General features: G+C 44.6%; 2 protein-coding genes across 2 annotated transcripts in view; one reads left to right on the top strand and one right to left on the bottom strand.

Annotated features, from left to right (window-relative positions):
* Positions 1–11795, top strand: part of APPL1 (adaptor protein, phosphotyrosine interacting with PH domain and leucine zipper 1) — a 43807-nt gene extending 32012 nt beyond the window's left edge. Inside the window, exons 14-22 of the mRNA XM_083156242.1 lie at positions 151–239; positions 2474–2656; positions 3125–3171; positions 4009–4183; positions 5219–5255; positions 5804–5950; positions 6431–6481; positions 6568–6657; positions 7862–11795. Of these exons, the coding sequence (XP_083012368.1) occupies positions 151–239; positions 2474–2656; positions 3125–3171; positions 4009–4183; positions 5219–5255; positions 5804–5950; positions 6431–6481; positions 6568–6657; positions 7862–8011 (969 nt within the window). The 3' untranslated portion in view covers positions 8012–11795. The remainder of the gene's footprint in view (positions 1–150; positions 240–2473; positions 2657–3124; positions 3172–4008; positions 4184–5218; positions 5256–5803; positions 5951–6430; positions 6482–6567; positions 6658–7861) is intronic.
* Positions 11796–13275: 1480 nt separating this feature from the next.
* ASB14 (ankyrin repeat and SOCS box containing 14) overlaps positions 13276–26488 on the bottom strand; it is an 18793-nt gene continuing 5580 nt past the window's right edge. Inside the window, exons 4-9 of the mRNA XM_083158019.1 lie at positions 25918–26076; positions 21880–22125; positions 19190–19361; positions 17021–17564; positions 14744–14897; positions 13276–14140 (exon numbers count right to left, since the gene is read on the bottom strand). Coding sequence (XP_083014145.1) covers positions 13959–14140; positions 14744–14897; positions 17021–17564; positions 19190–19361; positions 21880–22125; positions 25918–26076 — 1457 coding nt within the window. The 3' untranslated portion in view covers positions 13276–13958. The remainder of the gene's footprint in view (positions 14141–14743; positions 14898–17020; positions 17565–19189; positions 19362–21879; positions 22126–25917; positions 26077–26488) is intronic.

The raw sequence follows: 26488 nt of genomic DNA on the forward strand, positions 1-26488 counted from the left end.
CACTGCACTGGTGCAGTGGGTGAAGCCTTTTATACATGTCAGGTACACAAGATGTTTCTCACTGAAATGGGCCATCATTGTCCATCCATCCATCTAAAAAAAGCTCATTGGTTCCTTCCATCTAAATTGTGACTCTTATTTCCAACACAGGAAACAGCCGCTAGAGTAAACCAGACCGCCCTGGAAGCAGTGACCCCATCTCCTTCTTTCCAGCAGAGACACGAGAGCATGCGACCTGCGTAAGTTACCAGAAACCACTTAATATGGCCACACGTGCATTCATTGGGTCATCTAGTACCAGTGGCAAATCCAGGGGGTGGTGTAATCAGTGTGTTGGCCAAATACTGTATACAAGTATCTGGAGACTGAAAGGCAGACAAAGGATCTTCTTGTTCTGATTGTATCTGAACACACATCAGGGTGACCGGGCAGCATTTTCTGGCTGCATCTCGGGCACAGTTATGCAGTATGCTGTGACAGTACCGGGAATATTGGTGGATGGCACTGGTCATCTGCTAATCAGAGGGCCGGGCTGTGCTAAATCTTCTCCTCTGGCCCCGCTGCTGTCCAGTGCCATAGGTTTCAATAGTACATAATTCAGTGCCATATACGCGTTCTCTCAAGCCAACGAATTAGGATAGTGATCACTTTGGACTTCTAAAATGTTCATCTTTCCTATTTGCTAAATCACCAGCTTTACTCAAAGCCTCCGTACAGCTGATTTTATTTTATCGTCTACCCTTACCCCAGTGGTGAGGACTGGGTAAAAGTTACTACAGACGTGTCTGTGTTGTGATTCACAAGGTACCATGTAAAATATTTGGGTTAGTCACTGATAGGTGTTAATGTTTCACAGCCAGTTATTCGTGTAATAAAAGGAACAGTGTTTGCCTAGAACAGGCATGTCCAAACTGTGGTCCTCCAGCTGTTGTGAAACTACACATCCCAGCATGCCTTGCCATAGTTTTAGCATTCCCTAATTGCAAAACTGTGGCAAGGCATGATGGGAATTGTAGTTTCACAACAGCTGGAGGGCCATAGTTTGGACATGCCTGGTCTAGAAGGACCTAGCCTACTAATTGATCCAGTGTTACGAGGATACTGCATATATGGGAGGTTTTTACATCATTACAGAGGTTGGAGTATATATATATATATATATATATATATATATATATAACAGGATGGGGGGAGCGGCGGCACTCAGCAAAACAAATAAGACCAGGACTCTGGTTAAAGTCACCAACGTTTCTGAGCCAGTGCGGCTCTTTTATCAAGTATATATATACTGGATGGCGATCCGGCACTCCTTGCTCAGGGGTTAATTGCCCCGGTGCCTTTGCAGGAATTAATGCAGAGATGGGTAGGTGTTATCCTATATGGAGAACACACAGCACGGCACTCGAGGTCTTGTGAAGAATGTGGAATTTATTCAAGCAACAGTTTCGGAGCCCTAAGCTCCTTCGTCAGGCTAACAGCAAGCAATATCAAACAACAGTGCACAAGGTTCCTACCTTATAGTGTATGAAGGGCCGCCCATAGTCGTGATTCACTGCAGAGCTTCAGGTGCTGAGACGGAAGCGGCCGGGAGCCGTGCCAGGCACGGAGACGCACTTCCGGTATCCAGCATACCCTCTGTTCCGGCCGGTCATGACGCGTCCCCGTTGCCAAGCAAACAGGGGCGTGTGTACCGACGTCACCTAGGTTACCGTGGCTCGGGAATACACGACAGGCGGCTGTAATAGAATAAAATACAGTGATTAGTGCTGTGTTCGTGGAGACAGTGAAAAGTACATACACTATGTTAAAAACACTAAGCAGCGTAATTAAAGGGTAAGCTACTAAGTAATGAGTATACATATACTTGTAGAACGAAGCTGGGAGGATATATATATATATATATATATAATGTTTCATGTATTCATTTTTTCATTTTTTTCATTTACTGTGTGGACCAAGCTGTTACCCAGCGTAGCTGTCTTACTGTTCATTAAAGTAACATTTGCTGTATTTTGGATAGTGCCAGTTAGGGCCCACTTACAGTGTGTGGGATCATGCCTACATTATACACAGTATGGCTCTGTTCCTTCTGGGTCACTAAGAACAAGGATAGAGTCTGTTGTTTATCTAGGCCTAACGTCCTGTACACGACTCGCCGGTTACCAGATCATGGTGTTCCTTCCTGTGATTCACAGAACCCCAGGTTGGGACCCAACCACTGAACAGAGTCTGATGGTCCTTGTTAATGAAACCTCTTCGGTGTTCGAGCATCCACTAGGCCAGACCTGTCCAGTCTGTGGCTATCCCAGCATGTCCTGCCACAGCAGTACTTTTAGGCAATGCTAAAGCTGTGGCAAGGCATGCTGGGATGTGTATAGTGACACGTTGTCCAGGCCTGCACTAGGCACATGGCAGACCTTGTAAGAATATAGGACACTGCACAGAGCTCATTCTCTTACGGTTTCTTCTGCAGAGCTTCTCGCCCTCGCACCACACGCACAAACAGCACCAGCTCCGTGGGCTCCGACTCCTCCGCTCTTACTGCTCTGTCTCTGGACTCCATCGTAGCACCAGACACACCCATCCAGTTTGATATTATTTCTCCAGTTAGTGAAGACCAGTCCGGACAGCCCAGGACCCCGGGACAGTCTGGCAGGTACATTATCCATCCCCCCCCCAAGAAATAGTCATAGCCAGTGTGTGTAAAATATATATAGCTTATTTAATGTCACGGTGCAAACTTGTCCCAACTAGAGAAGTGACATGTCTGTTTTATAGGTGATGGAACATAGCTGATTTTGCAGTGTACACCTGGGGCCAAATGTGATGGGGTGTAAGATCAGAAAGTGAGAGATTTTGGTGGAATTTTCCTCCTTATTTTTTTCTTTCTTTCTTTTAAAGCGGCGATCATTTACACTGCAAAACCAGTTTGATTTTGCCATGTAAATGAGCGCCGCTTTAAAAAAAAAAGTGGGAAAACTGAAAACTCTCCCAAAATCTCTCACTTTCTGATTCTCACACACAATTACATTTGGCCCGATACATCACTTGCTAATAATTTGGAATATATCCTTTACTATTAGACCTCTCTTCATCACTACATACTTTTGTGTATTTTTTTCAGGCGGACGAACCCATTTGGAGAATCTGGGGAAAAATCAGAGTCTGAAGGTAAATACATATACCTTTTTTTTTTTTCTTCCCACTTTATCCTCCATTATCCATAATGTATTAATGTGCCGACAGCCTGCAGAGCAAGTTGCTGCTGGATGTAGGCTGGTCAGTATGTTGTGTGCAAGCATCTAATTGGCCAGGAGCTAAGGCCAATCCAGTCATGTTATGCACTTGCTGCACACAACCCGTCCTAATAAAGGTCCAGTCCTACCATGTCAAGCAGCTGTAATCTCTTCTAGTTGTCGGACATGGTTTTCAAGTGTTCTGCAAGTCATGCGGGAACATCATTATCTAAATTGCACCAATAAATGTGTCAAACCAGTAAAAATAATAGCCCTAAGCAGGAAATGACTATATCGCTCTGTCCCTCCCCTGCAGTTCCTTATGCTCCGTCCCTCCCCTGCAGTTCCTTATGCTCCGTCCCTCCCACACTCTCCTTTGTGCTCTGCCTTGGTAGAGGCAGGCATCTTCTGTCTACCTCTCCTAGCTCTCAGGAGTCCCAGCAGCACTGTATTCCAGGCCCGCTTGTGCAGGTCAGGTGGTGTGCTCCGTTACACACATGAGGCATCTGCTCAATTGGAGGAGGCTGAGGTAGATGCACTAAATTCTTCCTGCCGTCTGCATTATCCAGCAAAATAAGTGGCTGGCTCCACTGGTGGTCCTCGGGTGCCAGCGGAAACAGCCATCATGCCAGGTGTTACTGACCCTTGACATATAACACACTGTAACATTTGTTTTCTGAGTTTAGTGTGAATAGATATGAATAAATCATGTGAAAAGTAATTACCATTGCATCATCCGTGTTTGATCATTTAAAATCCTCTCGTTCTTTAGATTCAATCCTTCACCAGCTGTTTATTGTACGGTTCCTTGGTTCTATGGAAGTGAAAGTAGATGACAGTCCAGAAGTTGTATATGAAACAATGCGCCAAATCTTAGCTGCACGTGCAATACACAATATATTCCGGATGACGGAGTCCCATCTGCTAGTGACCTGCGACTGTTTAAAGTAAGTCATTTTACCTTGTGACCATGATTGTGTCTTGGATGCCGCACAATAAAAGCTTCATCCCCACTGATATTAGCAGGCGGGTAACAAATCTCTGCCATTTCATGCAACACCTTATTATACGTTGTGATCCTTTTGCTAGAATGTTTTCATATATGCCGCTTAAGATGCGCACGCACTAGATGATATTGTAAATGATATTCACTCTAATGACCATCGTTAACTATTGTATCGTGCAGGTTGTCTAGTGTGTATGCACTATGGGCCAGATGCAATTATCCAAAAATATCAGTTTGTGATTTTTGGACATCTGTGCATGCGCGAACAGTTTAACTGAGATCGCAGTTTAAGTTCCGACGGAGGGCGGGTCTCAGCATTTTCTGGGCGTGGCCCAGAAAACGCAGGAGTGTCTATGTGACGTTGCATGCAGCAGCTACGGCCCGAAACATGGCCAGCTTGCGCCTGGCTGAGCAGCTAGGCTGCGTGTCCAGGATGCCATCATGTGTGCGCGCTTCGCTACACAGCCATGTGCTCGCAGATTTTTGCGGAGATATAGCTGGGTGGGACCCGGTGAATGGGGCGGTCTTGCCCTGCGCTCTTCCTGCAGAATACCGCCCGAGGTTGCAGTTTTATGAAATCTTTTGTAATTGCAACTATCTCTTAATCAGGCCCCGTATCGTTAATGATGCGCTCCCCCACAGGTTGTTAGCAAGGTCGTCTGTACATGCAGGACATCAGAGGATATCGCTAGTGAGAGCTTTATCATTGCCGGTATCGGCAGTTGTGAATGCCGTCACCTGTGCCAGGTCCCGCCGCTCCAGGCATCAGATTGTACACATATAGTCATATGTGTACCCAGCTTTAGGGGCTGATGCATCAAGCATTGAAGAGTATAGAAGTGGACCAGTTTCCACTCTTCACTACTTGATCCATCAACCCCTTAGATTGGTGTGGTTGTGTCCCCATGTTTTTATGGGATCACTCACCTAAGAACTCTCCTGTAACACTTGCTCTTTCCCAACCATTTATTTCCAGGTTAATTGATCCACAGACACAAGTGACACGATTGAGGGTGAGTTTTTCACATGTACTTGAAGCTAAATCTCTTATATTTGGTAGTTAAATATATTTTAATGGGTAGAGCTGATCAGGAAAATATTTTTTGTGATGTGTTTGGTCATCTCAGAGGGAAGGTTCATGTAAAGCCGTCGGAGTATGGTCACTAGTGGGTAGTACCTATTTGCATTTAATCAACCTTGGGTTATTTAGCTCTTAAAAGCTCTCTGTATGGCGTCCCCCACTTATATTTAGATGAACCAATCACCTGCACACAGAGGTGTGGCCCTTTTGGTGACCTGACTGAGCATACAGGCGATCAATTAGTTCGGGCAAAGTGACCTACAGTATCTGAGTTACTGCTATAAAGTGATTGCTTGTCTCCTAGTATGTTTGCTTATACTGTGGATATTCTGCTGGTACATTGAAATACAAAAATGAATAGGGTTCTTCTGGCTGCAAAGTGACATAAGTGTAGGACAAACACTTATCTGTACGTGGTGCTTGCATTGTAAATCTGATGCGTTTCACTGATCCCTGTATACGTTTATATTCTCTCTTTAGTTCCCTTTACCGAACGTGGTTTTATATGCTACACATCAGGAAAACAAGCGTCTGTTTGGGTTCGTTCTCCGTACAGCGGGAGGGCTAGCGGAGGGTCGCCCTGTTTCGGTGTGCTACATATTTGAATCCAACAACGAGGGTGAAAAGGTACACCAATTACATCTCATTATTAAAGTGCACCAATAGCTCCTCGATCGAAAGGGAGAGGAAACCAGGGTCCCCGTTCCTCGGGTTGCACCATCACTGGACTCTTACAGGACTCCACTACATATAAATCTCTATTATCACTATCACAACCAACAAATTCTAGGAATTCCCAAATAATCCCGCAGAGTTGAAGATTATCTTTGGTGCATTCACTAGTAGATCGTTTCCTAAATACATGAAACCAATTAAATTGTTTAGTAAGTTCAATTTTTAAATGTAGGGTTATTCTGAAACAAAAAGACAATATTAATGTTTTCGATAAACCAAAATATTATTGAGGTAGTCAGAATACTTGGATATGTACGATTTCTGTACGTTTTTATGAAAACACTCGCAGCAGCTGCTGTAATGCATTGCTTCAGATCGTTTACACTTACAGGAAGTGGAAGACAAACCGATGGTCTTTGTCTGTGTTTACAGATTTGTGATTCCGTTGGCTTGGCCAAACAGATTGCCCTCCACGCCGAGCTAGTAAGTGCACCTGTGACTTCATACATGTAATCCTTGTGTCTAACCTCTTTCACAAGCCTCACGTCACCGCATCTTCTCTCTTCTAGGACCGTAGAGCTTCAGAAAAACAAAAAGAAATCGAGAAAGTAAAAGAAAAACAAGAGAAAGAAATCAGTAAACAGAAACAGATAGAAAAGGTGACTTACAGATAAGGGTGATCTGACATTTGTCAGTAAATGTAATTACATTCTGTATAGATTAAAGGTCTGTGTGTCACATCCTATGCCGATATCAGACACCGTTGAGCAATTTTTTTTATACATATGGTTGTGTTTGCACAGGTTTCAGACACAGTAGTATATTGAAAATCTATTCATTGTCGATGACTGACCGGGTGGTGGCTATTCAGGCTGATGGGTGTGTTATTGGAATGTTATGGGTGTGCGTCGCTGAAGTGTTTGCATACACAGATGCTTAATTACTCACTCTGTAGGCCACACCCTGAAGGAGCATCTGCACCTATCATAGGGCTGCTGTAAGATTCCATGACGCAGCCAATGACGGCGTCTGAAAAGTGCCAAGCATGATAGCAGCACCTGGAGATGCTCAATTATCTCCAGTACTCCGTACTTTTATATGCGTGGATGTACACCAGGGAAGGGCCCTAGCGGTATTGGCATAAAGACACAGGAATGCGACCGCCAATAGATGCATACAAGCATCTGATTCAGAATCGGGACCCTTAGGCAATCCTCCGACGCTATTCGCGACGGGGCCCTATTCAATGCTGTCTTTACTGACTAGAAGCTGTCAGGCCCGTTCTGCCGAAACCGGCCGCAGATCGACAATTCACGACCATTTATGGGGACACGCCCACTTTTCACAGCTCAGCAGGCGGGACATTAAAACTCGCCTGCCAATTTGCTGTCGGACAAAATGCAACTGGCCCTGGATAACGGGAGGGATCGACATCTGTGATCTGGGATTGCATACCCCCCATAGCCCTTTCCAAAGTTTTTTTTCTAATATATATTTGGCCAAAATATTATTCATTTATAAGTTGCCATGAAACCATAATATCCAATACTTTCCAAAAAAAGCTTCTTTTAAAAGGAAAAACTTTCTGGGGACACAGAGATTAACTGGGACACTAGCAACCGCACCAACAGATTTTCCTGGGGTTTTGTTTTTTCGTCTCCCTTGTACACCATTATATAACGGATCATACAGTGCTGCTATGGAATGTTTTCTGTCCAAGCCATACCTGCTTCCACTGGGAAAATGTGGGAAAGAAAAAGCCACCAATTGCATCTTCCAGTATATGTCATATGCGGAATAATCCACATTACTATTACAATGTTCTTTGTAACACATGCCTGACCAGTGACCTTGTTCTTTAAGGACCTGGAGGAGCAGAGCAGGTTGATAGCAGCTTCCACCAGAGTCGGCCAAGTCGGCACAGATGGACAGTTTGTAGTGCTCAGCGCTAGCCAATCGGAGGACAGCGATCTCGGCGAGGATGGGAAAAAAAAACGAGAGTCCGAAGCATGAAGTTGGGAGCAAGCAGAGACTTCTCAATTTGTCAATGCACATTTTATGGCACAATAAGCATGCAAGACGGATATAAAACGGCTCTTTTTTATTATTGTAATTATTATGAAGCATTTTTAATGAATTTATGCAGTCCTGCATTATTTTCCATTAAAATCGGCAAATTTTCCATGATTTTGTGAACAGTTCATGGACGATGATTTCACTACAGAGCGATGTCTGCTTATTTTTTGTGCACTGAATTTCCAGTGAAATCCTCAGAAATTAGACTGTGGACTCTCCTGTACATCTTGGGTTCTCTGTATTTTTGGTTTTCTGACTCCCCTTAGATTTGTCTCTAAGGACTTTCTGTTTATTCCGATTTTATACTTCTCTGATGGTGACCTGTTTCTTTTCTTTTTCTTTTTGGGGTGGGGGGGCGGGCGGAATACATGTCATAAATAATGCCAAACTAATGTCTCGTGGATGAAAACATTCTCCAAAAATTGTAGCATTATTTTATTGTCTTGATATTGTGACATCACTTATAGCAGTTTAACATTACTACAAGCTTGCTAGTAACTTACCAGGAACGGTCTGTGGTAACTAATGTTTCCAGGTTGGTCATTTGATATTTGGGAAGAGGCTTAAAAATTCCACATTTACATCAAGTCAGCAGTTATTGCTATTGAGCCACGAGGATGATCCCCTAAATCCTTGATGGCTAACCTTGACACTCCAGCTGTTGTTGAACTACACATCCCCGCATCTTCAGTTTTGCTCTTTGGATATGGTAAATCTGATGTAGAGCATGCTGGGATGTGTAGTTCAACAACAGCTGGAGTGTCAAGGTTAGCCATCAAGGCCCTAAATCATTGCAAAAACTCTCCTTTTTAATAAAGTAACCTAGTGTTATAAACTATATTATATATTGTGGTACACGTGGCTGCAAAAAAATTAATTACAGCATTTAAAAAAAATACTTGAACTTGAACTATGACTTTTCATGACTTGTGGAGTTTTTATTCCCCTATACATTTTGGGTTAAGAGGAGCTATTTGTTCTGTGGTGTATGTGATTTGGTGGGTTGTATATTATCGAAAGCAGGTCCAGTAAAGAATGTTCTACACAGTGACTTAATAATTAGTGCCTTGTAGTTAATACAAAGTAATGTCTAATTAGGAGTTCTATCAATTGCTGGATAAGGGGTGATGTGACCAGCTAAAGCAGGCCTGGCCAACCCAATGTTCTCCAGCTGTTGTGAAACTACAAGTCCCAGCATGCATTGCCTCTGTTTTGCTAATTGGGAGTGCTAAAACTGTGGCAGGGCATGCTGGCATGTGTAGTTTTACAACAGCTGGAGAGCAACCGGTTGGCCAGGCCTGAGCTAAGATATCATCCATGCTAACAGTCTGGTGAAGAAATAAAGTGGAAGGTGAAGAACATTTTACGTAAGTAACGTTCAATCTAGCGCCCTGCACTTGTCACAACCTGTGCAGTTCTTCCTTTTTTCCCCCTGGGATGTCGATCTTTACTCTGGTGCCTGTAGCACACTCTGATCTGTACCTCAGTTCTTAGATACAGACGAGTGTGCTAAAAGCACCAGAGCAGAGCACGACACCCAAGTCTGGCAATAGGGACTGCACATTTTGACAGGTGCAGGTTGCTAGGATACACACTACATAAGGGTTAGTCACAATATACACCTGAACCAATAGAGCTGCTGTTTTGGAAGGCTAAGGGATTCCCCTCACATGGGAAGATGTTAGTTGTCCTAGACCTGAGCACCATCAGTGAACTTCAATTGTATACTGTATTTTAGCCATTTAATTGATCAATAACGTGTCTTTTAAATGATTGATATTATATTTGGACAATAATCTGCTTATTAACCATAAAAGAAAAGTGACTGAATCGTGTTATGATTATGATGTGGAAGTGTCCAGCACTTTATGTATCTTAGATAATGTATTCAAAGTGTTTTACAGCTGTAGATTGCATTCTCCTTTGAGGCCATGCACATCACTGTAGTACATTTTGTTGCAGTAATCTTTGCCTTTATCTATATACATATATCTTCATTATAGAGGCCTTCCAAGTTCCAAGCTCTAGAACCCACCATTTCTATCCTTGTAACTTGTGATCGGATAACCGTGTGCATTTATTTTGTTATGCAATAATTCTATTTATTATGATCATCATTTTGTCCCAGATTTATGTTCTTTGAACAAACGGTAAATAAATTGTGTCTAGGCCAACAACGTGAAATTCTTCCCCTGTAATGTGAAAGCATACTTTATTTGGTACTTGAATTGAGGTTTTTTTTTTTCTAAATGCACTGAATGATGGAGCTTAGCCTTGCCACCAAAATTGCTTAGTCCCACCCCTTTTCTACATCAGTAAGCCACATACCTGAACTCGATTGGCATTCCATACTCCCCAGTAGGGATTTGGGCATTGGTGGTTACAAACTAATAATGCCGTACATTTGGTGGTTGAATTCCATGATGTTAACCACCAATGACCATTAATCCTCTGGAGACATACTACCCCTTGTGCCCTCTGCGCTACTACGGGACTCAAATGACTCCTTTCTACATGACCGTTAAAGCGTTTACTAGGGAACTGAATTTTCAGTGCACCCGCCCCCCAAACTTAAATGGGGACAACTTTGGGAGAGGGTTCCCCATGATGGTCTACTCCAGACCCCTAAAAGAAACCAGAAAGTGACACATACAAACAATCACACCTAAAAGTGTGAATAGATGAGTAATGGGGCAGAATTGTGCAGTGAAACTAATAGTGCCGTAGGGTGCCAGCCTTACAGTGTGTAGGCTTACTGCAGATGGGCAACTCTATCACACAAGATGATGTCCAGTAATCACCATTTACAGTCTTGGAAAGCCCGAAACTATATTTGCATGTGGTCAAATGACCATTCTCCCCAACCTATCATTGTGTCATTGACCGTTGGAATGGGAGCATTCTTGCCTGCTGCCATACTTACTATAGGTTTATGTGTCCCAGTCTATGTTCCCATAGAGTTGCTTCAGGACACAATATCCCATTTTTGGCATATTAAATCATGGCCCCTATAAATTAGCAGGTGTCATATTTGACCCGATACTGGGATTTTATTTTAGTGATGTTTGTTCTCTAAGTAACTTCTTTTTTTCCCTATTTTTAATCCTTTTAAAAGTACTTTAACTTAGGCATCAAATTACTCTAGAATTCCACCATCAAAACTTTCAGTATGATGGTAACTAACCATTGCAACACAATAAAATAAAACATTGTGATGTTTGTTCAGGAGGTAAACAGACTACCAACTTTGATGGCGTTAGACTATCGAAATTCAGTTTCCATCCCTAGTTATAAATGTTGATGCCACTTTCCAGTTTGTTAGGAAATGATCATAGAATGTGGGTTTATTTCTGGCGTCTTTTTGCCTTTGGAGTTACTTTGTATTAATTATGCTTACAGTGATCTAGCAGGGTCTCCTATATTTACTTGGCTCCACATGTTGCTGTTCTTATTTAGAGTTATCATTTTCCAGAGACAGCCATATTATTGGTAGGGGGGAGGGGTCTGTATGTACAGAGTCCCAGGGTCAGCCATGAGGATTTAATAATAGATGTACCTTCAGCCGGCAAGGTTCTCCTTGAGGATATCACACTCTGCTTCTGTAAGTAGCTGTGATTCGCTCATAACACTAAACATGATACATTTTTAAGCCTGTTATAACATTTGGACATTTGTGTTCATGTAATTGCATTATTAATCAAAATGAAACCATTTTACTAAACAGAGTTTGCGTTTTCCTTATACTTTGGTGGTAATCTAAATGCATACCTTCTGTTTAAGGTATGGGATCAGGTGATTCCCAGTGGACTGCCTTCTACTGAGGAGGGATCCAGGGTTCCTCTGTTACCCAATAACAACGTAGATTCATACAGTTTATAAAAATGATTTAATGTTTATCTGGGTGTGGCTTTGGTCTAATCATGGGCGGCACTGTCCTTAGTCGGCTTCCTCTTCCTGATGGCTGTACCTTCCCAGACCAGCAGTTTTAGTGATCAGTCACCTGGTAATGCACCTCTCCATTTGCCGTGACAGGGTTATCTGGTAATACTGTCCCTTAATCTGGTTACTACCTGGGTTGGATTGTTGTTGGTTATTTTTTGGGACCCTTTCACTTTTTTTGGGACCCTTTCACACTAAGCTGTAACCCAGGTTGAAGAAGTGGTGTGAAAGGGGTAAAACTATAACACTGCATGAAAGTGAGCACAGGCCAACACCAAAAACCAAATATCAACAACCCACAAGTAACTGAACCCGGAGCCAAGTAGGAGTCTTGCATCAAGGACATATTTTGCTTAAAGAGTATATAGGTCCCGTACAGACGTGCTCCTGGGGCCATCTAATGCAATACAGGGGACTATAAACTATGTGGCAAACACACCAACACCTCTACATGCATGGCTTCTGGCAGAGCAAAAGATGATGGAACTCTACCAGCATTAGCCACATACAACTGGGTATCAGTCTGAGAAATACTGATGAAATCAAAGTTTTCATTATGATTATGTTCACCAAACAAGTTTTTTTTTTATTATTTTTTATTTTATAATTGATCTTCTAGTATTTCTACCCGTTTCAATTGCAGTGGTTTCCCAATTGACTTATTCCATTGCAGCTCTGCCAAACTGTTATCCCCTTCAGAAAGCAGAACCAGGTGCCCCTTTAGCCTGAGTAGAGCGTTACTAGAGCACATCAGGAACCCAACAGAAAGGTTAGCTGTAAGCAGGCTAGACAGGCCAGTAATGAAAGTGGTTGGGAATACATATAAATGAAATATTCAGATTTAGGAAAGGGAAAGAAAATCTAATCTATAATGTATAAAAACACAGCCAGTAAAACCCTTAGGGCACAAAGAAAATGAGAACCCTGCAGTTTTTAAAATCTGCCTATTTTCTGCAATCTTCATTGGAAATCTACAGTGGAAAAGCAGTTAAAATGCAAATGAGTATTTTCACATTCAGAAAGCTTGTCCTGCTGTTGTAGTGAGTACACCGAGATTTATCCAGAAGTAAAACGTGAAACTTGATTTGATCTGATTGAGAGGGGTGAAAGCTGGATGCAAGACCTTCTGAGATGCCCCTTACTTCAATGCCGCAGCAGGACCCTCCTTTCATTCACGTCCCCATAATGAGGTCCAATAAACAAACCCATATGTGAGGAAAGAGAATTGCTGGAAAAGGTCACACACATGCACATAAAGAATAAACACTCAGACGTTTTTGTGCCATGTCTCTTTCGGATTAAGTGATGGTTCTCCGAACAGCTTTATCTCTCTATTGATTACGGTTCTTCAATATATATGAACTTGCCATTAGCAGAACCACTCCAAATGCCGATCATAACACCAGCTTCTGCTTTCCTGTATTACTGATCACAGTGTCATAATGGCTCGTCAACTTAATAAGTCCACATATAAACATTTATATTAGTCCAACTTAGGGGCAAAACAACTATGTACGACCAGCCGCTTCATCTGCCTGTGGACATTGTCATTTTTGGTACTCAAGACATTCAAGATATTTTTTTGTATATATCCTAATAATGTGAGTTCATTGTGTTTCCTTACGATTATAACGGAGAAAAAAACAACAACATTGTCCCGATCTTTGCCCCTGCCTCCTCCATGTTATCCTTGGGAACTGGCATCACAGGAACAGCCTGAAAATCTGCAGATAGGCCACCATATAAAGCCTCCTGAACTGCTAATGCTGTGTGTTGTCCTCTTCATTCTCTGGTACCATCAGAGGCAAGGGGAGGCTCCAGCGCAGTTCAAAATTCAAACAGGGGTGTCACACCAACTGTCATCCAAACTGACTCCCTGGTAGTTGGTGAGGCTCCCCTATTTGAATTTTGGACTTTGTAGCCCCATCTCTGGAGCCATAATAGGTTATTTGCAAGTCTGTGCAAAGTTCCCCTGTCCATACAAGTCATACTCTTTGTACAGTATGTAATCTTTCAAGCGATTGGGCAGAGGGATGAATGACATAAAAACCGGACAACGCAGATGAAGCCGTCCCATACACTTCCTGATCTTCAGACGACACAGATGTTTTAGTGAACGTGGATTTGCTAGGAATAAAAAAAAGAGAATTATATTAAGAGGGGTTGCTCTGTGTTTGATGAGTGTGTATGGACTGTCTATGATGAGATGGACTAATGGCAAAAGGTGTTTAAAACCACTGAAACTGGCAGTTTGTGGAGGTTTCATTACATTTCCCATATGTATCAAGTTCCAGATAGCAGAACTTTATAAAGCTTGTATGCAGTAGGTAACACCATCTATTGAAGGCATTCCGTATAGAAGCCTACGGGCTTCTTTTCTCATAAATCCCAGAGAGGGAGCCACTAGGAGATCCCACATCTATGTGCCTGCACCACCCCACTTGTGAGATTAGCCATTAGCATAATGTGCATGCATTTGCAATAGTCCTACCTGTGGGCCAGGAGATCACCCAGTCTCACCCGTTCCGATTGGAATTATTTATTTATCAAGAGATCGGGCTGTTAGGACCCCACATGCATTTCTGAATAAGGCTCTTCATGTACAGAATAGCCTTTAGATGATTGGCTGCGGCATACACTAAGGATGTGAATAGGGCGGTATTGGAGTGCCCAGTGCCTGATGTGCTCAGCAAACCCAAGTAAAGACACATAAGCCCACAAGCTGCTCACTTGATATGTAGTGAATTTCAGGCCAGAGCTTTTGCTTCATGAGAGTCTCTTTCAGCTTCGAGCAAAACTCAACATGGTCAACATAATCCAGCATGACCCGAACAACATTCCCACAGAGATGCTGCAGCCAGATCAGCGTTATGACTTCGCAGAACTAGGCAAGAGAAAGCAGAGGGGTTAGCTGTTTGTCGATTACAAGGAGCAACCTGACATGGTACATACGTTTACTGTCATCTACTGGGGTCAAACCATGAGAGGAGCATCTGGTAGTGAAGTGGATTTATCCAGTGTTAAACTATGGCTGATAGAGGTATAGGTGCTTTTCTGCAGTGCCCTTGCTAGGAGCGGGCGAGCTGTGCAAATACACATGGCACTTCAACCCCTGCTGCCAATGGCCACCAGTCTAGTGACTTCAGGCCAGGCTGTGCTGGACTCTTCCAGGTGGCTCAGGAGTGGACTGGACCATGATCTATGGTGGTATGGCTTCATGGGTGACGCAGCCACACTGTCCTGCCTGCACAGTGCAGCCTCTGCATCACTGAGGCTGCACAGCTCTGGAGGGGAGGGACTGGGAGGCCATTGAGTATTTTTTTTTATTACTGTGGGGACATTGTGTGTTGTTGTTTTTGTACTGTGTTTGTTTTTTTTATTCCCCTAATGGGGCCAATGTGTTAGCTCTTTTATATCTGGGACAGTGTGTTTTTCCCCTGTTGTGGCCAATGTGTGGAGATGTAAAGTAGTCTTTCCATGAGATCACCCTCCTTGCAGTAAGGTCAGGCATCCTTCTCAGCATTAGCTACAAAGACCCTGTACTTCCCAAAACTTGGGCTGGAGGCGGAGCAATATTGACCGAGCACCGCCCTGCTGCAGCTTCAATAGCAACTGACTGCAAGTTGCAGATATTGTAACAGAAGTAGAGAGGAATAAGCTGCACTTGGGGGGTGGTTAAAATTATTAATACTAAAATTAATAAATATTAATAAAACATGTTAACAAAAAATAGGTACAATACACAGATAATAAATGCATACATTTTATAAAATGGTCGTGTAATAAAGAAAAGGAAAAGAAAATGTACTTAGAGAGCGCACTGTATTGATCTATTACTGGGGTAGCCAACCCTAGTCCTCGAGAGCTACCAACAGTGCATGTTTTGCAGGTCTCCTAACAGAATCACAAGTGAGCTAATTAGCTCCATCTGTGGATCTTTTAAAATGTGTTAGTGATTAATGAGTGCAGCTGTGCAGCAGCTAGGTTGTCTGGAAAATGTGAACTGTTGGTAGCTCTCGAGGGCTAGGGTTGGCTACCACTGATCTATTATGATCTATTTATTCAAAATAAAAATAACATATATATAAAACAATTACATACACATAAAATTATATGTTATATATGTTATTTTTATTTTGAATAAATAGATCATAATAGATCAATACAGTGCGCTCTCTAAGTACATTTTATTTTTCTTGGGTCTAGATTTATTCTGTTCTGGGAGCAGCATCACAGCTGTGTCTATTTAAATATTATTATTTTTAATCCATATTTTGAATAATTAGTGGGTGCGCCTGATTATACTTATTTAAGTATCATCTTATCACATATCTTATCACATAAGTAAAAAGCTCTTGTAAAGGGGTGGATGGGTTTTGTAAATATATATATATATATATTTTTTTTTTTTTATTGTACAAAACTAAAATGATTCCTTAATTGATGGTAAAACCCTACATGGACACAGGAGAACAAATGATCATGATTATTCATCAGGAAGATGCTATGGTTCATATTGCATCGATAATTCATTATGTTCTACAATAATTTGTTATAAAAATTGGGAGAATGTTCTTAGCCCAGTGGTCCCTCTACACTGAGAGATTGTAGAATATTCCTGCAAAAAAACATTTTCAATCTCGCCCTGGTTCTAGGGGCCAGAGATGGATACAAATGCTGCCACAGCTGCTATTCAATGTGGAGTTAATAGGATCGACTCCTATGCCAATCAATCTGACAATAAATCCACACCGCAACCGCCCCTACAAGACCATCACGGCACATTTGCAGAGCCACCTAGGCACATGCGCAGTGTCACGAAATCGCTCCTCAAACCCCAACATCGACATTCCCTCCATCTAGGTCCTATGTGAGAAATGAGAACGTTCATGAGGTCTAATAGCTAAAAATGTTGCCATGGGAGAATAAACCATTGAGAAAAACATTTAACTTGTGCGTCTTCTCTGAACTAAGAAACGGGTGACAGAGCCTCAAAGTGATACATACCATTGTGTCTTTGATAACCGTAGAAGTCCAACCTTCATAGCCACTTATAAGATGCACATTATTTCCATGAGGACATTCAAAACACTTATGTATGTCATATCCGTAGTTCAGCAACATCCTCAGCATGACCTCGTCTTTGAGAGCGTACTGTAGGGCTGACGGAAAGTGCATAGGATTGACCCTGCATACGTAGTTGACGTTGGCTCCATGACGCAGCAGCAAGTTGACCAATTCATAGTTCCCCATTCGTAGTGCCACCTGCAGGCAATTAACCGGGTCTTGGTTGGGGAGGGCTCCAGCATCTAGTAGGAGTTTAGCTGAGGAAACATCACTGTTTGATACCGCAAAGTACAAGGCAGACTTCCTCTCATCATCATACCCCTTGCGGACCCTCTGGGCCAGCATAAAATTGACATCAAAATTCGATTTGAGTAGAAGGTCCAGGCACTCGGGGTGTCCTCCTGCAGCTGCTGAGTGGACTGGACTGATACCGCTTCTCCTGATTGCAGCGATGTCAGTGATTGGGATCAGAATCCGTAGGGCCCTGTTATGTATGCAAGCAGAATATATGTTACTAATAAGCATAATGTAATGGTGACCCTGCATGCTCAGATTGGGTTGTTTCAATGGAGTGTAACCAAGTTTGTTAGGTTAGGTCATTTATCTGAGTGACTCCATCTGATAGGACCACATGGAATTTCCTTATTCTATTTGCCACTGGAAGTACATGCGATGAAGCCAGGTAGGTCTGAGCAGCTGGAACCAATAAGATTGGGGGAAATTTACTAATGTAGGGTACACACCAGGACGACCCGCTCACGATGCACATCGTGAGCGGGTCGTCAGTGGCTCGTCCGACCCGCTCACGGTGACGCGGGGGTGCACGACCCGCTCACGATGTGCACCGTAAGCGGGTCCGATCCGATGGCAACCCGCACCCGGCTGTATGGTCGTCATTGAGATCCTACCTGCAGCAGGTAGGATCTCAATAACGACCGACCGACCCGCGGGACCGCGCATCGGATCGGTATCGGTCCACACCAGGACAGAAAAGGGCCCAATCAGCACACAATCTACATCCAATTGGTCGGAATTGGATCTAGATTGAGGGGCCCTAGTCGTCCTGGTGTGTACCCAGCATAAGATCGGAGTTCTATTTCACATGGGATGTTGCGATTGGGCAACCAATCAGAATCTACTTCTTATGTTGGTTGCCCATAGCGACATCCCATTTGAAATACACCTGTAGGTTTCCAGAGTAGTTCCCCGCATTTTTTTCATACTCACCTCGTCCTCCGGTGTCCACGGTGGCCATCGGATTCATCTTCAGCGGTATCCCCGGTCCCAAGGATGCATTGCATGGGTGCACTGGTGCACATCATCGGCTCACCCGCGCACATGCGCAATGCATCCTTGGGACTGGGGATGCCGCTGAAGATGAATCCAATGGCCACCTAGGATGCCAGGGGACCAGGTGAGTAAAAATAACATTTCCAAAATCTGGTATACTGCCTTATCCAAAATGCTCGTGGTCCCAAGCATTTGGGTAAGGGATACTCCTACTCAACCTGTGTAATATATATACACACACACAGTCATCCCATCCCTTGCCCCCCAAATATCCATATTGGGAGTATTGACTGTTTGAGCTCCACCCACTTCCAAATTACATTTTGACACTGAGGTGTAGATGTACTAAGCCTTGAAAAATTATGATGCAAGGAGTAGACCGGTCAGTACTTTATCTCTCTCCAAGGGTTAGTACATCTCCCCCTGAGTTAGGTAAGTTCTGTTAAACTATGAGGTTCACTGGCATAGTATTTAGCCAGCAGTTGGGGTATTTAATCTTTGCCATCACTACAGAAGGGGGAGCACAGTTTATGTATAGAGAGGGGACTTGTGTAGGTTTGGTGTGGAATAAGATGGCGACAGAGCTGTTTTTTTCCAGAAAGCTTCTCATCTGCTGTTGTAGTCTGTCACTGAATGTCATGATGGGCTTGTAGCACACGAGGACTCCCTCTAATATTAGATGTATTAGCAGAGGAATGACCCAGGGCATAGTGTAATTGCACTGTATGGAAAACACCTCAATCACACAACATAGTTATCATCAGCACGAGCATAGTCTAAGCCCTGGGGTAATACAAGGTGGATCTATTGAGCACTCACAGAAGATGTCCTCGGTACGCTGCCCGGTGTATAGGCAAGTGGCCAGAGTGCTTTGGTACATTGGCGTCTGCCCCGTATTCCAGGAGCAGAGACACAGCATCTGGGTTTCCGGCAGCGGCTGCCTCAAATAGAATAGATGCAGAGTCTGAGGCTTGTGACATAACACTGGCACCTATAGGAATGAAAGAAAGTGGCTGTTACAACCTGAGTAACACACATGTACTTTGTAGAGTCTCATCTGCCCTTTTGGCACCATTTTTTTTTTTATTCAATAATTTTTATTGAGGTTTTATGCAAAGAAACAGAAAACAACACGCACCTCGTTCACATATAAGGGTAGATAGAGCGATAATATGCGGCTACAGTACAAACAGGAGCAAATACAGCAGAATTATACGATCACATGTGGACAGACATGGCATACAGAACTCATGGACACCGAGTACTCCAATATGCAACCATGCTACCTCCTTCCCCGAAGGCACCATTCAGGCAAGAGCAGGCAAAAGCAATGTAGAATATATAATGATAGAGTAATTGCACACTAGAGTAAACAGTATCTTCCTGTTGAGTCAGAATCTCCCGTATTAGATTGTGTAGTGTCGAAAGTTAACTTAAGTGAAACATATTCGCCTAACTACCCAAAATAAAATATGAAAAGGAATTCCCAAAAGCAAACCTGCACCAAGTTTTTTTTAAAGAATCTTTTATTAGCACCCCAACAATTTTTCTGTCAAATAATCAGATTTTCTTGGATTTTACTGGGAGCTGTGTTATGCTGCATTTATACCGAGCCTTGTTCGAAGGTGTATTTTATGTTAATGTATGCTCAAGGTGTGTTATTCTGATTGTTACTGAAATCTGCTTGGAGAAAACACACACAATAAGGGATGGGCTGCTCACTGCCAACAATCTATTCCAATAAAACATTGCTCAGTTTTTTCAAGTTACAATGTCTTGTACATTATGAGCACTATTAACCCTGGCAGATGGCCTAGACACAATCTCCTCTAACACCCTGGCAGAAGAGGTGCAGGACGAGGTCTCGACAGTCAGGATCCCGACAGTCATTTACTCGACGTCGGAATCCCGACAGTCAAAACCCCGACACACGGGGTCCCGACGGCCACCGGCTATTCCACAACCCCCATAGAGGGAGAATAGAATAGGTGGCGAGCGTAGTGAGCCACCGTGCCTGCAAGGGGCTTTGTTGCACTCACCATGCTGTCTGAGTCTGGCCAGTCGGGATCCCAATGTCGGGCTAATGACTGTCTGGATCTCGACTGTCGGAACCCTATACCACACCCGGCAGACGGCCTAGCCACAATCCCCTCTCACACCCTGGCAGAAGGCCTAGCCACAATCTCCTCTCACACTCTGGCAGAAGTCCTGGACACATTCCCCCTCTCACACCCTGGCACAAGGCCTAGCCACAATCCCCTCTCACACCGTGGCAGAAGGCCTGGGCACAATCCCCTCTCACATGCTGGCAGAAGGCCTAGACACAATCCCCTCTCTTTCCCTGGCAGAAGGCCTAGCCACAATCCCCTCTTACACCTTGGCAGAAGGCCTAGACACAATCCCCTCTTACACCTTGGCAGAAGGCCTAGACACAATCCCCTCTTACACCTTGGCAGAAGGCCTAGACACAATCCCCCTCTCACACCCTGGCACAAGGCCTGGGCACAATCCCCTCTCACATGCTGGCAGAAGGCCTGGACACAATCCCCCTCTCACACCCTGGCACAAGGCCTGGACACAATCCCCTCTTACACCTTGGCAGAAGGCCTAGACACAATCCCCTCTTACACCTTGGCAGAAGGCCTAGACACAATCCCCTCTTACACCTTGGCAGAAGGCCTAGACACAATCCCCTCTTACACCTTGGCAGAAGGCCTAGACACAATCCCCTCTTACACCTTGGCAGAAGGCCTGGACACAATCCCCTCTCACACTCTGGCAGAAGGCCTGGACACAATCCCCTCTCACACCCTGGCAGAAGGCCTGGGCACAATCCCCTCTCACACCCCAGAAGAAGGCCTAGCCACAATCCCCTCAGACACTGGCAGAAGGCCTAGACATCATCGTCTCTAACATGATAGGCCTCTTATATCTACCACACTGGCAGCAGTGCCCTTCTTTGGAGGTTGTGGGTTCATAATATGTACTGTATCTTCATATTTTAATTTTCCTGGTAAAATGAAATGCATGTCTATAATGCAGTCAGCAGACTATGAGACACATAAGGGAGGAGGCGCAGAAGAGGATTTTTATTAGCAAATATAATTTTTACCATGAGATATACTTTTGAATGCTCCCGCATGGTCATCTGTTGACTTTAACCACTGTCAACCTTTTATCTGTCAACCTTTTATCTGTCAACCTTTTGTGACTGCCGACCTGAATCAGTTGAGCATATGTTGCTAACCTATTGACTATTTTCCTAAACCTTGTAGATATACAGTATTATACAAAACCAATAAGAAACAGGGTCCCCTCCCTCCATACACATGATTCAGAATCACACAAAGCTTTGACTACACACTACACGCCCACGCCACTCCCACCAGTCTGGGTGGTTATGTGCAATCCCTTTGTCTCCACCCAGTTCACACCCTGAAGCGCTCCAGTTCATGGATCCAACTGAGAATAGGATGGATATATATGATCCATGAGACTCACACGGGTACCTTTCTGAATGAGGATCTCCATAACATCAGTGTGCCCATTCTGTGCAGCCAGAGCCAATGGTGTAAGCCCAAAGTTACTGGTACGGTCCGGTTCTGCCCCTGCACGCAGCAGGAGTCCCGCAATGTCTTTATGCCCCAGTTTTGCTGCCTCGTGAAGAGCTGTCCTGTTATCAGCGCACTTTAAATCCACACTCGCTTTATGACGCAATAACAGAGATGCAATTTCGTACGACCCATTGCGTGTTGCTGAAAGAGAATGACATTTCTATCAATATACAGTATATGAAGATTTGTAATATATTCATCACCAATAAAGTGTAAAAAATACCTACAGTATTGGAATGAGTTGGCTAGTTGGCCTTTGCCCTTTTGGCTGGGTGCATATCAGAACAATGTGTTCTCAAATGATATGCCGGATGACATATGGTATTGGCCATACACGCCTGTATGATTTAATGAACGATGGAACAATCCTTCATTCCGTCCTTTATTAAACTGTACCGGGTGGCATGCGACATGCGGCCAACCAAAAGATATCGCATGCAACACATGGGAGTGTGCAATGGCGGCATACAAACTGCCTGATATGTATGATAGGAATGGCCATCATTGCCATTGCCATCGATGGTTGCTATCAATGGCAATAGCGCAACTGGCCATCGATAATGTTAAACTATGCAATGGATGATCATCGATATTTTTGCGTATCGATGGCCATCCATTGCGTTTGACTGATTGGCGTGTGGGCCAATAAAAACCCTGGGGCGGGATCTTCACAGGTGCCGGGGGCGGGAGGGATCTATGCTCCATGTCCCGGCACTTTAAAAAAGAAACAAAAGCAAAACATTGTTTTTGCTCTGCCATCAATGGAGGGAAACCATTTGGTAAAAGATGGCAAAAGTATTTGACAAGGGCCATAAACCATCAATGATTTCTAATCATCGATGATAGATGGCCACCCCCAATGTACTATATGTCATTCTAATTTTGCTGGACATTACATATTGTTGTAATATCAGCATAGTGTGTAGTCACCCTAAGTTTGCAGCATCGGGTGCCGGATGCGGCCCAGACAGTCGGGACCATCGACAGGCATTTACCCGACGTCGGGATCCCGACTGTCAAAACGTCGACAGACAGGTCCCGACGGCCACCCACTATTTTCCCTCGTGGGGGTACAAGACCCCCATAAAGGGAGAATAGAATAGGTGGCGAGCGTAGCGAGCCACCGTGCCCGCAGCGTGGCGAGCACAGTGAGCCCGCAAGGGGCTTTGTTGCGCTCACCATGCTGTCTGAGTCCGGTCAGTCGGGATCCCGACATCGGGCTAATGACTGTCAGGATCCCGACTGTTGAAACCCTATACCACACCCTGCAGAATCTAGCATGGTCCCTCCTCCCTGTATTCTCTATGTAATTAGTGAAGAGTGACAATATAATACCCTTTTACCCAGTGGCGTAAGTTCATCCAAGTTGCCCGGAGGCAAGATAAATATTGGTGCCCCCTCCCCCCCCCCCCAACAGACACACCATCTTATATAAATATATGTTTGCATGTGTGTGTATGTATGTTATGGATATTATGTTTAGAATAAAGAGAGTGTGATGTCTATGGTTCTGCTAGGAGGGGGAGTCAGCCACAGAAGTGATATCAACAGCTTTCAGTTAACTGATTCAAACTCACATTGGTGGAGAGGTGCCCCCTTGGGAGCAGGAGCCCGGTGGCAGATGACTCCATTGCCTCCCAGAGTTCTGCCTCTGCTTTTACCCTGGTCATTGCTGGGTTGGTGACGTGTCGAGGTGCAGTGTGAAAGCACCAAAGCTTATGAACCGAGTCAACCAACCCGGCAATTCGACCAGGGTTACACCCGGGCAGAGGCGTAGGGAGGGTGGAGCCACCGAAAATCATGCTCCGGGCGCCGATTGGTCAAATGGCGCCACCGGCCCGCCCCCCCTGCAGTCTGCTCAAGTTCAAGCATCATGGCAGCCGCCGGCGCTGCGCACGCTGCCTGTTAGCATTGTACTATACTAACGGGCAGCGCGCGCAGTGCCGGCGGCTGCCCTGCCCGGCGCCTGCCTCCTGCCCTGCTCGCCCGGTCCCTGCCGCCAAGCGTCACGGACGGTGGGGCCGGGCGGCGGGCTGACACTCTGACCAGTCCTCTCCAGTGGCGGTTCTAGCGCAAGGCAGCTACCGCTTGGGGAGCAAGCGGCAGCGGGCTTCGGTGTGGGCGCCTGGCAGTGGCATTCTATCGTGCCGCAGACCCCGCGGCAGGTTGGAGGAGGCAGCACCGATGGGGTCTTCAGCGGCGCATTGAAGATCCGGAAGTACAGACTCCGGAGGCTCAGGAGCTGCTGCTGCAAGGAAGGAGGTGCCCGGCGCACACACCATGGCCTGGTCCAGCTGTCACTGGGGTTAAGTAGGGAAGGCCATCGACCATCGATGATTCGAAATCATCGATGGTTCATGGCCGATGTTGAATACTTTTGCCATCGATGGGGGAGAACCAGATGGTTTTCATCCATCGATGGAACAGCAAAACGATGTTTTACTTTTTTCAAAGTGTCGGGACACGGAGCATAGCTCCGCCCGCTGACACCCGCGAAGCCCCGCCCCCGTGCTTTGATTGGCCCACAGGCCAATCAATCAAACACAATGGATGACCATCGATATGTAAAAATATCGATGGTCATCCATTGCATAGTTTAGCACTATCGATGGCCTGTTGCAGAATTGCCATCGATGGCAACCATCGATGGCAATGGCAACGATGGCCATCCCTAGGGTTAAGGAGGTCTCTCTCATCCGCTCCTCTTATCAGCGGCCTGTACTCAGCTGTCTGCCTGAGCAGAGTTCAGTATATGCTCCTCCCACATGTGACAGGCGTTTGCAGCAGTCAGACAACATGAGGAAGGCTGAGCCATTGGTTATTGAAGTCACAACAGCTGCCTGGCCTGGGGGCTTCATTCTGGGGGTCCCATGAAATCTTGGACACGGTGCTTCAGTCCTAGAGGTGTGCAGGAATAGGTAAGCAGTCTGGGGGTCCTCAGGGTAACTATAATGATGCTTGTGCCTCAGTGTCTTATAGGTTGTTATATAGCGCAGCAGATTCCGTTACAGGTTGTTATATAGCTCTGCAAATTCCGTTACGGTGTCTTATATAGCGCAGCAGATTCCGTCAGTGTCTTATATAGCGCAGCAGATTCCGTTACAGCATCTTATATAGCGCAGCAGATTCCGTTACAGCATCTTATATAGCGCAGCAGATACCGTTACAGTGTCTTATATAGCGCAGCTGATTCCGTTACAGTGTCTTATATAGCGCAGCAGATTCCGTTACAGTGTCTTATATAGCGCAGCAGATTCCGTTACAGCGTCTTATATAGCGCAGCAGATTCCGTTACAGTGTCTTATATAGCGCAGCAGATTCCGTTACAGTGTCTTATATAGCGCAGCTGATTCCGTTACAGTGTCTTATATAGCGCAGCAGATTCCGTTACAGTGTCTTCTATAGCGCAGCAGATTCCGTTACAGTGTCTTATATAGCGCAGCAGATTCCGTTACAGTGTCTTCTATAGCGCAGCAGATTCCGTCACAGTGTCTTATATAGCGCAGCAGATTCCGTTACATAGTCTTATATAGCGCAGCAGATTCCGTTACAGGTTCTTATATAGCGCAGCAGATTTTATTAGTGTCTTATATAGCGCAGCAGATTCCGTTACAGGTTCTTATATAGCGCAGCAGATTCCGTTAGCCACGCCCCCAATTCATTACCGGGGGGGGGCTCGAAATATGCCCTTGCTCCGGACAGCATGGCACCTAGCTACACCGCTGCACCCGGGTCGCCCTCTGTTTAATGGGATGTGAAAGCGGGTGCATTGCAATCTGAAAGGGGTATAGGCATTGCAATTATGTATATCTGTGAAGTAATGTTTTAGTTCTATGTACTGTGCTGCAGACCTTTTGTGACACCGCATAAATAAATATAATTATAATATTATATTATCTTATAGTGTGCATTACACAATGAGGGATTAATTACCTATAACAAGTGGAGAATCTTCTAAATCATCCTTTGCATCAGGATCACAGTTGTTGGACAAGAGGAAGCCAACATTGTCTAGTCTGCAGTGGGTCACCGCTAGGAACAGGGGGGTTTCACCTTTCAGGGTCTCCTTCTCCCAAACACTGGAACTGGAGGCTGCGGCAAGGTGGGGAAAGTATAATCAGCACAACTGGACATAGATCAGATCGTTCTTCCTGTCAGACATAAATATTCCCAATCCTACGCTTAAACTGGAAAGTCCTTAGCAATGGTGCACATCCCTTACATCTGCTCCATGAATACGTTACTTAATATAACTTCCATTGTGGAACTTCTCTCGTGCTGCGCCTGCAGCATTAGATGCTCGCTGAGCAGCAAATGTACGCTGCTTAGCAAGTGTATAAACAGTCGCACTGCAGATGTGTAAAGCTTGTTTGAATTTAGAGTTGAACGTACTTTAAGGCCAAATTCAGACTTAGGGGATTATTCATACCAGGGTCACGACTGTCGGGCAGGTCCGACAGCCATAACCCTATCCTGTTCTCGGCTGGCTCCTGGAAGAATCAGC

The sequence above is a fragment of the Crinia signifera genome, chromosome 8 (genome assembly GCF_055691185.1).
Source record: "Crinia signifera chromosome 8, ASM5569118v1, whole genome shotgun sequence".
Lineage (NCBI taxonomy): Eukaryota > Metazoa > Chordata > Amphibia > Anura > Myobatrachidae > Crinia > Crinia signifera.